The sequence below is a fragment of the Prenolepis imparis genome, unplaced genomic scaffold, assembly GCF_030444845.1.
Source record: "Prenolepis imparis isolate NDT839.2.m4 unplaced genomic scaffold, iyPreImpa1.0 SCAF_7, whole genome shotgun sequence".
NCBI lineage: Eukaryota > Metazoa > Arthropoda > Insecta > Hymenoptera > Formicidae > Prenolepis > Prenolepis imparis.
In genome coordinates this window covers 899,985-915,647 of record NW_028141165.1, presented here as the reverse complement: position 1 = coordinate 915,647, position 15,663 = coordinate 899,985, and the positions used below count along the sequence as shown (strand labels likewise).

The window sequence follows — 15,663 nt, the reverse complement described above, 5'->3', positions numbered from 1 at the left end:
TAATTCAATATTTTTTGAATCTAAAATAAAGTAGATAACTTACAATCTTCTATATAGATATATTTTCAATTTATTTTTCTTACTTTTAGGAAATATTTGCGTTATCTTCAATAATGATCCAATCTGACATTCGTACAAATATATAAATTCTTCCTCGTCTACCGTACTACTATACAAGATTTTTAAGTCGCTTCATTTAATCTCGCTCTGGATAATACTGAATTAATATTTCGGAAAGTTCTTGAGCTAATTCAGTCGATGATGCGCACAGTGTCCTTCTGCTCATCACATCAAATGGACCTCCTAAGAATAAAATAAATGTTAGTTCTTTGTGTTAGCGCTCAGCATCTTTATGCTAATTTATACTAAAATATAATATCGTGCAATTGGGTTTATACCTGCTGGATCTATCGATACACCGCCTGCTTCTCGAACAATAAGATCTCCGGCTGCAATATCCCATGCGTGTATACCAAATTCGAAAGAAATATCAGCACCACCAAGAGCTACCATACACATATTCAAAGCTGCCGAACCAATCGATCGCAATCTGCAATGCACGCATATAGTTAAATAAATTTCTTCAGTGAATAAACTCTCTGTGCTAAATATATGTAAATATGACTCACCCATGAACACGTGGTATAAGTATCTTTATATTTTCCAATATTATTTCCGTTTTTTCCGGATTTCTGCTCGTTCCCATTTCTACCATCACCAGTGAATTACGCAATTCTAAAATAACGACATTAGATAGAAGAATAAAAACAGATTGTCAATTAAAATCGCATAAAATCATCGAGCGATTTATAAGATCGCAAAGATTAATCTGCATTTTAGTACTTTCTAGAAATATTAGAGCAAATTACCTTTTCTGTCAGATACATGAATTGGGGCGCCATTAAGAAAAGCGCCCTGACCCTTACGAGCGGTGAAAAGCTGGTTTAAAATCGGATTATATACTATTCCTATTTCCGTCGTTTTATTAATAAGCAACGCAACCGATATACACGTGTGTGGTAAACCGTGAACAAAATTCATTGTGCCATCGATTGGGTCGATTATCCAAGTTGGCGCATTTGTTAGTTCTATCTTTTGACCTGCAGCAGTACTTTCTTCGCCGATGAATCTATTTTTTTAAATATAAATATGAGAACAAAATATATAAGTTTTTCTTCTTCTATATGTATATGTAATTCAAATAGTTTTAGCTTTCGCTTTCTGGTTTTCAAGACGTTTTTAAAATTTTGACTATTACGAAATCTATTTCTTATACAATAATTATATATTGTTGAATTGTATTTTTCATCGTCACATTATCAGTATTAATATTTTGTAATCATTATTATTACACGTAAAATTATTAAGATTGTTCAAAAATTCAAGTTCAAGAATTTTATTTGTGTGTATATAAAAAATCGTTCGAAAAAAATAGAAAATCGAAATATATTCAATATATCTTGCAAAGTTTATTATCTATCAAGTCATCGTGAGAGGAGCTTTTTTTTAGAAAGAACTTTTTTACACATTTAATTTCGGGACACCCGGTATATAGCAAATTATATATATTCATATAGCATATAATAAATATTGAAATTTAATTACTTACTTATGATCAGAATATTTAGATGATATTCCATCGATTAAAAGTTTCTCTACTTTTTGATCCCATTCTGTAACCAAATCGACGTCGCACGATTTTGTAAATACATCTTTGTGCTGATAAATCTTTTCATTGACAATCTGCAAATAAAAAAAATGTATATATACATATATATAATAAATATTTTATATATATATAAATATAAAATATATATAATATAATATATTATATAAATATGTAAATATAAATTATAATAAAATATAATATATATAAAATAGTTGAAAGAAAATTTAAATCTCTTCTTTTATAAGACAATAAGGAGCATTTGTGTAAAAAATTAAAAATCGATAATCGCTCTCTCTCTATCTTCGATAATTTTTTTAAAGCTGTGACAAAGAATTACGCGTAAACAAATATTATACTAAAGGATTGAAGGAATTAATATAGGCTAATAAGAGTCGGTGCGTTGGAAATAAGAATTTTATTTTTGGAATACGAATTTTTGCGTTCTTATTTTCAACGCACCGGCTCTTATTAGCCTATTCCTTCAATCCTTCATTTGAATATATAGTATGTAGAACCTTATCTCCATCATAAATATCATATACCGTCGCCGGAAATATTATAATGTTGAATATTTATGGCAAAAAACCAAGATTTTAAAGGCATATAGCTTCTTCTGCAACTACTCATATATTACGCGTTTATATATTTCTCTCACACTATGTACGAATTATTTTGCATCTGTAACGTAATCTCTTTGATACGCCATGAAAAATTGTGTGATTTTTTGCGGCATCTTAGAGATATTAAAATTGAGAAAATAACGATATGTATATATATATATATATATATATATATATATATATAAATTACTAATGTGTATCAAAATATAATCAGCTTCTGCCGATTAATAACACTTGCGTTTGCTAAGACAGAATATAATATATCATTGCGCACAATTTAAAAAAAACTGAGGCAGACGCGCGATAACATTGATAAAACCTATCTGCATATCTTGTCACAAGCGAAAAGATGACTCGCATTTTAGTCTAACTTACCGAACCAGCCTGCTTCACAAGCTGTAAAATCTCAATGTAACACTTGTCGATATCCATGATTTATTGTAGCTACAAGCAGCGTTTTTTTCTTATATAAATGGAATTCCACAACCGTACAGCGATGCTCACTCTGGAATTATATAGCTTCCGCCATAAAGACTTGCCTCTATCGACGCTCAGCTGGCACTGACATCAAGCATCGTGGCTTTCAGATTCAGACATAATGCGTAATCGCTCGATATATATATATATATATATATATATATACACTCTGTCTCCCACCACCACGGTCGCGTGTGAATCGATTCTCGTACAAAAACGGGAAGAGCTGAACACAATAATAATACATGCACATAAATTAATTAAAATATCTGTTCTTTCTACATAGTATATATGAGAAGAAGAGGAGAGGAGATGTTGAGAAAAGAAATACTTTTCATCATTTAACAGAACAATCGTAATTTTTTCTGATATATTCTGAACATATATATACATATATGTCTATAGTTACATATAGGCATATCTGTAATTATGTTGTTTGTTTTATATATCTCTTTACGCGTACAATACATATACATTTATTATCACACCTAAAGTTGTTTTGTTCCGCAAGGAATGATATGTATGTGACGTGACTCCCAAAAAAGGAGCACGAGGCAACTTTCATTCATAAGTACGTCCGTATGTCCGTATCTTCTTTCAATCACGCTATTCCTTGAATTATACTCGAGAGCGAAGAGAGAAGATTTATCTCTCAATTTCGAAAAGCTCATATTCAACGAATATGTAATCGAAACAAAATACAGTACATCAAGTAATATAGACACCCTGTGTGTATACATAAATATAATTATAACATATTATATATACACTAAATTGCAGGAAGCAGAATACCGTTTTTTTTTGCAGTATCCGTCAGTTACATATATATATATATATATATATATATATATATATACGCGTCAGGTAGTCATGTGCTATGCTCACTTCTGTTAAGTAATAACAGTTATTAGTAATTGTGCAACCAACCTTTTATCTATCGTCTACTATCGTGCTGTGTACTATAGTTTTTGCATTGAGCGTTTTCTGTTTTGCAACTTAATTTTAAATTTAAATAGCTTAACAAAAAAATATTTATAGGCAACTTAGCGATGCTTACGTAAGATATGTATCGCAGCCGCTCTTTGAGAAGAGCAACCAATAATTTAATCAATTAATTCTATTTATCCTGTAATTCTATTAACAATCTATTCCTTTGACATGTCCCTTTTCTCTCCTTTGAAAAAATGGAAGAAAATAAAAAAGAGACGTATCAAAAGAATAATAATAACTTTCATATTTCTAATCACTCTAAAAGTTTGAGTGACAATAGATAGAATTCGATTAACGAAAAAAGAGATAACAATATCGTTTATACATTTGTACGTTCGTAATGGTTAAATTAATAATTGATAAAATCTTGAAGTGCGTCTTCAATATTGTGCGAATACGTAGACCGACTCGATATTTTTAATGTGCAATCTAAATATATATTATTTTTATCTTATGAAATTATTCGGAAATCGTGCGTCATGTTGTCAACATTCATCAAAATTATGCGAAAAGTTTTCTCAAGATACTTTCATCTTCCTATAAGCGAGAAATACATTTTAAACTTTTGGCCTTAATTCAAAGAGAAGTTTGATGACAGTCTCGTCGGCCAGTGTAGATGTATCTCCGATATTCTCGTCGCCTGCTGCGATTTTTCTCAGCATACGTCTCATGATCTTGCCGGATCTTGTTTTCGGTAAAGCTGGAGCATGTTGAATGACGTCCGGTGTAGCAAATGCACCAATCCTTTCGCGTACTATTCAAATCATTTTATTAACGTAATATAACATGCATAGTATATAATTAAATCGATTAATTCTGCAAAACTCACCTCTCTTTCTAAGCTCAAGTTGTAATTTTTCGTCGAACGTCTTCCCATCACTCGGCGTAATGAAACAATACAAGCATTCACCTTTAACAGCATGTTTTTTGCTGACTACTGCGGCCTCGGCTACCGACGAATGTGCCGCCAATACATTTTCGACTTCAGCTGTTGACATTAGATGACCGGAAACGTTCAACATATCATCGATACGACCTGTTACCCATAGATATCCGTCTGCGTCGCGTCTCGCTCCTAAAATCATAAAAGATCACAAAAGAGGGGTTGAATTTAAATCTCATCGTTTGACTCTATTACTGCATAACAATTAAATCGATATTAAATTGTGATAATACAAATATTCAATGTCTTTTTAATTTTAAGATTTTTCTTAAGATTGGAATAGAATTATATAATAAAATTGGATTCTATAAATATGTATATATATTTAACACGTAATATCAATATGGTATGATTGGCTATGAGAGCAATAGCGCAGTGTGTTAGGCGCGGTATGTTTTAAAAAATTTTTTTTTAAAATTTTATTTAGATGTTTCGATACATATGAGACGTACGACTCTTTTTTTGAGCCTTCTTCAGCGCAATACAAAATTAACAACGCATGAAATATCATTAAACAGTAATATATGGATTAAATTCGGTAAATTTAAGAAACCGCATGTTGGGGTGCAGTGAATGTCAAAGTGGTGTTCCGTTTCTTGACAAATAACCATAAATTATATTCTATGTGGCTGCATCTGAGGTTAAGGAATATTATTACCAATGGGTAATTTACAATAATTGGGGTACAATGTGCAAGTACTAAAGATAACTCACAAAATAAAAACTTGGTAGCCATATCAGCGAAGCACTATCAATATTCGAATTAAACATCGATTCGACCGCAACGCAAGGTGGTAATGTACTAATCTATTATCTCGGCCATACAGAGTTAACCCGAACGGTATCAAACAGTACACTAAACATAATAAATATCTAAAAAGGTCGACAAAGACTTTAAAAGTGTAATAAAAATAATATGAAAAAGCGTGTGTTGACATAAAATGGGAAGCCATATAATCCTACTGTAAAATTAACAAGTAAATTAAAATAAAATTTCTTCTGAAGTAAGATTTAACAATGAGAATAGCTTCAAAATGAACACAATTATCGCATTATAGTTACTTATAATTATGCAACTATGTCGACACTGTGTATTTGTCAAGAAACGGAACACCACTTTGACATTCACTGCACCCCAACATGCGGTCTCTTAAATTTACCGAATTTAATCCATATATTACTGTTTAATGATATTTCATGCGCTGTTAATTTTGTATTGCGCTGAAGAAGGCTAAAAAAAAGAGCCGAAACATACGTCTCATATGTATCGAAACATCTAAATAAAATTTTTAAAAAAAATTTTTTTAAACATACCGCGCCTAACACACTGCGCTATTGCTCTCATAGCCAATCATACCATATTGATATTACGTTTTAATTTAAGTAGAGCGTTTGAATGATAATTTTCTTTGTCATTTTATTTTCACATATATTTGTTTTGATATATCATTTCGTCTGAATACATCTGAATGAGGCTGCGAACATTCCGTCATGTCTCGTTGTCATAAATCTATGCGTGCAGCACGTTATAGTCACAAAATTGCCAGATTATGTAATCACGCGATCAAGTCGCAGGCCTAATATATAAGTGAAATCCATGCAAAAACGAATATCTAATTTAAATCATATATTAGCGTCATGACATAATTTGAAAGTATCAATATAAGATATGGCACTTCATAGAATCAGGGCCCGTCGGATATTTGATTGCAGAGGCGAGCCGGCCTTAGAAGTCGGAATATTTACCGATATCGGTATGGCCCGATCAGCGGTAGCTTCCACCGTGATGATGAATCCGTATCAGGCGCGGGAGATCGCGGTATTAGAAGCTGTCGAGAAGATTAATAATGAAATTGGTCCACGGCTGATACAGTCCGAATTGGAGGTTTTTCAACAAAGGGAAATAGACGAACATCTGAAGACTTGGGATGGCACGTCAGATAAATCGAATATCGGCGCGAACACCATACTCGGACTCTCTGTAGCCTGTTGCAAAGCCGCAGCAATGGAGGAATGTCTCCCGTTTTACAAGTTGTCATTAATTTACTGTTATTCCTTATTTGCAGATTTAATTTAATCAGTTACGCGCTTTCTTCAACGCTTTCGTCACGCTTTTATTTGAAATTTTATAAAATCGTTCGCTCGTTTCAGATACATTGCCAAATTGGCCGAAGAAGAACTACCTGAGCTATACCAAATGCCTGTACCACGTTTCAATATGATCAGTGGAGGACGACATGCTGGCAATAATTTACCGTATCAAGCATTTGCAATATTACCTACAGGTAATATGTCGAAATTCGAATACTGCACAATCTAAACTTCCCGGATATTACTTTTTATGTATATGTATAGGTGCTCAAAGCTTCGCCGAGGCTGTAAAAATGGCCACTGAACTATATCGAGTGCTAGAGAGAAAGATTATTGAATTGAAAAATATACGAGGCCCACTACCGGTTAGCGACGAAGGAGCCTTCGTTCCCGACTTGACGGATAACAGAGACGCCCTGAATCTTTTGATCGAATCTATCAGAGACGCGGGTTACAAAAGCAAGATTAAAATAGCATTGGACGTGGCAGCAAACGCTTTTTATAAAGAAGGTTGCACTATTCATCTTTTTCCGTTTTATATAATTATAAACAATAGAATAACCTAACGAAAGCATTTTATATTCACGTGTCAGGGAGATACGATCTAGCATTTAAGAAACAAGATTCCGATCCCGCCAATTTTTTGGAACCTGAAACTTTGCAAGCCCAATATCTGGAATACATGATTGATTTCCTACCGATACTCTCGATCGAAGATCCTTTCGATCAAGAGGATTGGCAGAGTTGGGTCACATTCACAAATAATCATAGGTCACGAATTCAAGTGGTCTGCGATGAGTTTACCGCAATGGATACTGAAAGAATCGAACAAGCAATGGATAGGGATATAGCGAATTGTCTCGTGTTGAGAATGTCGCAGATTGGCACTGTAACAGAAGTCATTGATTGTGCGAAAAAGGCAAAACAGAAAAAATGGGACTATATCGTGAGCGCGAGCCACAGTGAAACAGAAGACAATTTCGTTGCTGATATGGCGGTTGGACTTGGCGCTAATCAGTTCAGCGCTGGAGCACCCTGCAGGCAATGCGATATGAACGAATATGTCGAGAATAAGAGTTTGGAATTAATTTCAAAGCGATTTATCTATCACTATAATCTTTTTTTTTATTAAATTTATTCTCATCTAGCGCTCTCAATTGCAGTAGAAATCGTATCTATTAAATGTTTGCAGGACTGAAAGAATGGCCAAGTATAATCAAATTTTAAGAATCGAGCATGCACTCGGCAACCAGGCCAAATACAATGGACTAAGATATCGAAGTCCAGTATAAAGGGGGAAAAGAAAGAATGAACTTACCATCTCCCGTGCAGTAATATCCTTTGAATCGCTCGAAGTATGCACTCTGAAAACGTTCATGATTTCCATAGAGAGTTCGCATCATACCCGGCCATGGTTGTCGAAAGACGAGATACCCTTCTCCTTCACCCTCTACTATGTGACCATCCTCGTCGAGAAGTTCCGGCAAAACCCCAAAGAATGGAAATGTCTACATATGTTAAGAATAAGTTATTCATATATGATATGTACAAAGCGAAATCATTATAATTAAAAATAATTTACCGCTGAGCCTGGCTTCATAGGCGTGCAACCTGGTAGCGGTGTGATTACGTGACCACCAGTTTCCGTTTGAAAGAAAGTGTCCGATATGCTGCATTTACCGTGGCCAACGACATTGTAATACCAAAGCCAGGCCTCGCTGTTAATTGGTTCACCTACTGAAGCAAGGACCTGAAACGCATATATGCATAAATTTCTGTACGTTAAGCCAATCAAGAGAGATAAATTCTTTGAGATTTACCTTAAGCGAAGCTAGACTATGCCTCGTCACATAATCATCACTAAATTTCATTAATGATCTGATAGCCGTTGGCGCCGTATAAAATTGCGTGACCTTGTACTTATCGACAACCGTCCAGTATCGATCCTTATCCGGATAGAAGGGTATACCCTCGAACTATCAACAAATGCGGATTTATCAGGAGTAAAGAAAACAAAATCAATGTACGCTCTATGTAAAAGAATGTGAAAAATGTATATGTACCAAGACAGATGTTGCACCACACGCCAACGGTCCGTAAACCACATAAGTATGTCCTGTGATCCAACCGATATCAGCAGTGCAGAAATAAACATCACCCGGATTATAATCGAAAGCATATTTGAAAGTTGTCGCTGCGAAAATCATATATCCTGCTGTAGTATGAAGAAGTCCCTTTGGTTTTCCAGTAGAGCCGCTATATAGATCGGGAAAAAGAGAAATAATAATCAATGATAATAATCAGGGATAAATTAAAAGAGCTATGTAAAAAAATTATCTATTTTATCGATTCTATTTTCCCTATTATTTATTCTGTCAGATCAGAAACCGCAGTAACTCGCGAATATGTACAAAGAATTCGTACCTCGTGTAAAGGATAAAAAGTGGATCTTCGGCTGCCAGCCAAACTGGATAACAGCTCGGTTCTGCGTCCTCCATCTCGTCATGCCACCAAACATCTCGATCGTTGTCCCAGGAAACATTGGCCAGCTCTGCATCGCCGTTGCTAGTACCGTTCACACCATTCATCTTACCCTGAGGATTGTTGAGTCTTCTCAAATGCGAGACGACGACGCAGCATTCGATTTGATAGCTCTGTTTCTTGACCTTCTCCAAGGCTTCGTCGCAAATATTTTTCAACAGAAGTAATTTCTCACCTCTCCACACACCATCCGCAGTAATTAAAATTTTGGCTTTGGAGTCGAGTATGCGTTCCGCCAAAGAATCGGACGAATATCCTGCGAACTGCAAACGTACATTGTCTTTTTTCCCGTATTAATTCATTCACTGACTGTTATTTATTTCGCTATCAGGCGTTTCACTCACCACCACGCTATGAACCGCCCCTATCCTCGTGCAAGCCAACATTGCGATCGGTTGCTCCAAGATATTCGGCATGTAAATCACTACTCTGTCTCCCTTGGTCACACCCTTCGACTTGAGAACATTTGCAAATCTACATGTCTCCTCGAGCAGCTTTTTATACGTCAGTCGCGAATAATCTTCCGGATCGTTTCCTTCCCTAGTGATATAATACATTTCAAAATCTTAATATCGATGAAAATTGATCAAGAAAAGAAAATATATTCACACATTCGCATGTAAGAAATTGCAAGGATATATATCTACATGAATTTGAAATTATTTCGGGGAAATATCATTTAACTTTTTAATCATAGCGATTAACTTATGAGATAAATACCCGTATTTTGTTAATATGCATATAGTTATATTCATCTTGTTCTTTGGAAAGAAAGATTAGATTAGAAACAATATTATATATAATTAGAACTTTTTGTTCTAGACAATTCTCCTTAAGTTAAAATTATTAATGTTCAAAGTGGCTCTCTGAGCTGCTTAGAGTCTCGCGCATGTATTTTTCTCAATATATATTAAACTTATATTTTCTATATTAAAAATATCTTGAGCAATTAACAACACAAAAAATCAAGTTTATAAAAATGTTCGTGTCACGCTACGTATAATTATATTTAGAAAAATCCAAGTGATAATATTAACGTAACACACACATACAATCTGCATTATCGTGAAATGTAAACTATATTACATAAGACTAAATCAAAACTTTGCAAGTTTGCGCTTATCTACAATATTGCAGGTCGCGAATAATTAGAAGAGGGTTAATAAGCGAATTGACCGATAAAATAAAACTAAACTTTTTTCAATATCGTCTGTTACTTATAAATAAATAAAACAGAATAAATCATAAAAACAAAATTACAGGTAATTTTCTTCGTATAAGATAACTATCGTTAGATATAAAGATGTAACGATTAGTGATATTTAAAAATACTAATCAGTATTATATTAAAAAATCGATTAATGTTTCATGTTTTTTTTATTCTTTGTACTCTATATATACTACTACAAGACTATAAGCTTTTGCGGTTGATCTTATTCTCATATAGATAATATTTCTCGCGTTTGTATTCTCTATATTCCATACATGTACAACCACAAAATTAAGCTCTTGCGGTTGAGATCTTAGTTTCATATAGATAATATTTCGCACGTTTATATTCTCTGTACTCTATATACAGCCGCAAGGCTAAGCTCTTGCGGTTGATCTTATTGTTAGTCTCATAAAGATAATATCCTTTAACATTGTTACAGTGCGTGAAAGTATGTATAGCCTTTGTCTCCTCTCTAAATTCAGGGCTAAACGCGATAATTTATGTACAATATATACATGTCATTAACGTATTGTCTTCTATTATTCGTTTCGTTATTTATGCTCGTAATTTAATTTAAATGCATATTTATACTATTTTCTAATTCCATCTACATCCCGTTGTACTTTATTGTGATGCCTTTTTATTTAATGATTTTTTGTGGTGTCGACCAAATGTAAATTGTTTTCTAGTCCTACATTATGTTTATATAACACTTGTGACTCTTATGATATATCTCGCATATCTCTTCTATATCGAGTAATAGAGCATGATCGCGTTTTAACGAAATTTTCAATACGAATATCGCGTGACTGAATCATGCTCTCGCGCGTGAGAGTGATGTAATAAATGACGCGATCGCGCGCGATGCGCCTCGCTAGCCAATGAAGATGCAGGTATATAAATCCATTAAAAAATCCATATATCAAATTTTTTCGAAAAATGACTATGGGTATTGTGGATATCATGTAACTCTTTCATAAATAGTTGCAACATTGCGTCCAATGAATATAATTGCACCGTTATTTGCAATTAGAAAAATGATTCCTAAAAGTTGAGATTTAGATAACGCGATATACGGTACTGAATTGACGTTCTCGATGACATTATCGATGATAATCGATGGTCGATGATCGGTAATCCGGCGTAAGTAGCTGAGGCCGGGTATTAAATATGTATGAAGCGTGATATCGCGAAACTGACGTTTCTTCGCTTATTGACATTTCTCGCGAGTACCGGTCAAATTTATAAAAATTTTATTAATTAGGCAAACGGGTTTCACACGTGCCGCATTAAAAATTTCCTTAATGGCATATCTATAAGTAATAATGACGCAAATAAAAATTAAATATACGATTTTACGTAAATAATATATTGTAGTATGAATGACTTGCGTCTACCATTCGAAGATATACCTATACTTTGCATGGAAATGAACTGTCGGGCGATTGGTCTCATTATCTCGATAAGAATGATTGTTATCAAATCCGAATCGTATTTTTATTGTATAAAAAAATCTAATTCTAATCGGTTTATATATTAACTGTTATATATTCTTTGTCTTACCAGTAAAATGCAATTTTATCTCCATGTCCGCTTTTTACAGCTTTATCGAGCAAATTGAAGCTGATATTCGTCGTTGCTCCTTCCATCCATTTTATGAAAACATCTCCTTTGTTTACATCGAAATTGTATGAGAAAAATTTGTCCTCTATCGCTGGCATTTCCCAATAAAATTGTTTGGCAATTTCGCCCCAGAACTTCATTGGATCCTCTACAGATCTAGAAAGAAAACAAATTTGTCTCAATTCGTGCTATCTTATTCTTCGATTCATTTCGTAATACGTGAAAACAATCGATAATTTATTATTTTTTATTGATATCATTGATATATTTATTATTCTTTATTAATATACAATTATATTAAAATAAGTATTGCTATTGGAATAAGAATAGATTCGTATTTAACGAATCAATTCACTGCTTTCTTACATAACTTTTTATTCCATTGTATTTACAAATTTATGCATGTTTGGTAAGCCACAAATTATGCACATTTTTATTACACATTATTTTGGCATTAATTAAATGAGTTCGCAGTTCAATGGAATAAATTATGGATGAAACGAATAGGTCATAAGCCTATACCGAAAATTGTAGACAATATACTTTAAACGAATTCTCTCTCATTCAGAGAATTTTCTCATCCCGTTGCTTGCGAGAATTCTCGCTCGTAAAATTAATCGAATCGAATGCGAGAGATTTGATTAACGCGGTTGCTTGAAAAAGAGAGTAACATATTTTTAATACTGTACGTGAAGAAACGCATGTTCCTCAAACTGAGAAATTTGTCCCACCCTTATAGGATCGATACCGCGCTTTACTATTCGTGTCGTTTATAGAGCGTCCAGATAAAGACTCGAGATCAATTTCGATGTCTGAAATACAGTCCAATTTATCTAGCACGAAACTCTCAGTACTGTACGTACAAAAAAATGCGGTATTTTCTTTCCTATGATTAACAACCTCGAACGTTCATTTTTGAGGAGTTTTGGACTTACGATGTCTCTTTATTTTTTATCGTTGATTCTAAAATATCCGACAAATGAATTAATAACGAATAAACATTATATTCGCGACTGTCATTATTTATATATACTTTTGCATTTCGCGTCGCATTTTTGCATCGCGATAACACGACGTTATAGTTTCGACGTAGTTTCAATTTTCAAATTTGATATTTATCAGCAGAACGATATACGCAAACGGCGTCCTTTTAATATATTACATTAAAATTTCATATTTTTATGCTCACTGTTTATGCATTTCCCTGTATTGTTCCATGCTACTGCAATGCGATCTTTTCGTGAGCTCCGGATTGGGGTAGTATATTTTATCCGCCATGTTTTTCACCCTTTTTCGCTTCCTTTCCGCTTCTGTCAAAATTCAACGATCCGATCAAAAGATGATGAAAGATAAAGGGAATACTGTTGTCCGCGACTTGTGTCGATCGTAAAATGTTAAATTTTTATCGTGACAAGCTGTATAAGAGACTGTCCGAATTCCTGAGCTGTAAACGAGCTAGCGTACTTTACCAGCTCGGCTGATAAACCGCGACTGATTGCACTGTACCACATACTGAACTCTATATATATACATATATACCGGAATGAGCTCTGGCGTTCCGGTGGTTCCGGTGCGATCCGAGAGAGAAAGCAATAACGTATCGCTCTCTCATCTACACGTGTCTCTCTTTCGATACAATATATAATTGAAAAGTTTATTTTACGTTATATGGAGAGAAATATATATATGCTTTATTTATGCTTATTTATAACGACCTTTGCTAAACTTTGGACGGAGCTTGCACAAAACTTATTCTAATGCGCGTGCGCTTAAAAGAATAAGAGAGACTTTCTCTCTCTCTCTCTCTCTTTCTCTGTCTCTTTTTCTCTTTCTTTCTCACTCTCTCTCTCTCTCTCTCTATATATATATATATATATATATATATATATATATATATGATTATATGAAAAGCTCCAGTTATATATAAAGTTCAAATATACTGTATATATATATAAATATACGTGCGATTAATGAAATTTTCGATTATTCAATTATTTAATTCGATCAGTATATACTTTCAGTGAAATTAAAATATTAGAATTAAAGTCATTTTTATGCGCGGAAGATAAAATGTTTATATAATGATTATAATTATATATATTGTAATAAATTCCTCATTTCTCTCTCATCGCATCGTTACATCATCTTAATCGATTTAATTTTTTTATTTTTAATAAAAGAGATAAATGGTACATTCATTCATATTCATTTTCCTAGATGAATAGTAAGAATTTCTTATTTATACATATATCTGCATAAAATATTCTAAAACGATCGTAAACAATATTTATGTTAATTAATTTTGAGGCTTACCGTATTGAAATCCGCGCAGAATATACAAAGTAACATTTAATACATTTCAGTATAGCGCGAACAATAGCGTCCCTGAAGTGAACTTTTCAGGGTTGCCAACATGATCCTGAATGATACAGAAATTCCCAATTCGTCAGGGGGTCGATCATGTAACTTTTCTTTAGAGCGAAAACGTGAAAAGTGAACAATTTCACTATGGAAACCAATGCGTGATTGGCGGAACAGAGCAAAATTTTTCACTTTTCACGTTTTCACTCTAAAGAAAAGTTACATGATCGACCCCTAGGCCATTGCACGTACAAAAATTTGGGAGAGGCTCACTTGCGCACAGTACAATTGCATACGTTGCAATTGCACACCGTGCTAGTAGACACATAAAGTTGCGCACAGTTCTTTTGCCCACAGTTCTTTTGCGCACAGTTCTTTTGCCCATTGTTCTTTTGCGCACCGTGCTGGTAGGCACCCCTACCGAAGGGGTGGGTGCGGGAGGGGGGCCGAAGGCCTCCCTTGCCCGCCCGCGCGTGTGGTGCGCGTGTGTGTGTGTGGGTGTGTGTGTGTGAATAGAGCATGGCTGGTATTCATAGTCGGTTCTTATATTTAAAGCCTACGGCACACGGTATGATTTTTCGTACTGGATCTGATAAGATTTAGTAACATACTAAAAATGCACCAATCAGAATGCAGCATTTCTAATATCTTACTAAGGCCGGTATTCATAGTCCGTTCTTATATTTAAGATCGTCTTAAGATCTCGTTTAACCAATCAAATGCTCGCATAGCATCTCTTGATTGGTTGAACGAGATCTTAAGACGATCTTAAATATAAGAACGGACTATGAATACCGGCCTAAATCTTATCAAATCCAGTACGAAAAATCGTACCGTGTGTCGTAGGCTTTAGACTGTCTTAAGTACAATCTTAAGATGTGATTAACCAATCACAGAGCCGTATTTGCATCTTAAGACATTAGGGTGCCGTCACATGGGGCGTAACTTGCGTAAGCGTAACCAGCGGATCGCCAATCACCGAGTTATTCCGATAGAACTCGACGAAGGGCTCTATCGGAATAACTCGGTGATTGGCGATCCGCTGATTACGCTTACGCAAGTTACGCCCCATGTGACGGCACCCTTACTTAAGACAGTCTTGAAATAAGAACGGACTATGAATACCGGCCCATGT

At 34.3% G+C, this 15,663-nt stretch overlaps 3 protein-coding genes across 4 annotated transcripts in view; 1 reads left to right on the top strand and 2 right to left on the bottom strand.

Annotated features, from left to right (window-relative positions):
• Window positions 1-62: 62 nt before the first annotated feature.
• Window positions 63-2,888, bottom strand: LOC145938520 (inositol monophosphatase 1). Its single transcript, XM_083042222.1, has 6 exons — window positions 2,665-2,888; window positions 1,610-1,743; window positions 870-1,129; window positions 630-735; window positions 399-550; window positions 63-303 (listed from the first exon to the last, which is right to left on the bottom strand). Exons 1-6 carry the CDS (start codon window positions 2,719-2,721, stop codon window positions 197-199), a joined length of 816 nt encoding a protein of 271 aa, XP_082898348.1. The 5' UTR covers window positions 2,722-2,888; the 3' UTR covers window positions 63-196.
• A 234-nt stretch (window positions 2,889-3,122) lies between these two features.
• Window positions 3,123-15,663, bottom strand: part of Accoas (acetyl coenzyme A synthase) — an 82,056-nt gene continuing 69,515 nt past the window's right edge. The window contains exons 1-10 of one of the 2 annotated variants that reach the window (XM_083042210.1): window positions 13,357-13,683; window positions 12,108-12,323; window positions 9,676-9,871; window positions 9,215-9,594; window positions 8,854-9,046; window positions 8,611-8,766; window positions 8,373-8,540; window positions 8,109-8,298; window positions 4,586-4,831; window positions 3,123-4,510 (exon numbers count right to left, since the gene is read on the bottom strand). In XM_083042210.1, the coding sequence (XP_082898336.1) occupies window positions 4,314-4,510; window positions 4,586-4,831; window positions 8,109-8,298; window positions 8,373-8,540; window positions 8,611-8,766; window positions 8,854-9,046; window positions 9,215-9,594; window positions 9,676-9,871; window positions 12,108-12,323; window positions 13,357-13,445 (2,031 nt within the window). In that variant the 5' untranslated portion in view covers window positions 13,446-13,683 and the 3' untranslated portion in view covers window positions 3,123-4,313. Of the gene's footprint in view, window positions 4,511-4,585; window positions 4,832-8,108; window positions 8,299-8,372; window positions 8,541-8,610; window positions 8,767-8,853; window positions 9,047-9,214; window positions 9,595-9,675; window positions 9,872-12,107; window positions 12,324-13,356; window positions 13,684-15,663 lie in introns of those variants that run through there. The other variant, XM_083042209.1, reaches the window with a different exon arrangement.
• Window positions 6,222-8,114, top strand: LOC145938522 (beta-enolase). Its single transcript, XM_083042225.1, has 5 exons — window positions 6,222-6,730; window positions 6,851-6,984; window positions 7,055-7,300; window positions 7,384-7,831; window positions 7,983-8,114. Exons 1-5 carry the CDS (start codon window positions 6,369-6,371, stop codon window positions 8,080-8,082), a joined length of 1,290 nt encoding a protein of 429 aa, XP_082898351.1. The 5' UTR covers window positions 6,222-6,368; the 3' UTR covers window positions 8,083-8,114.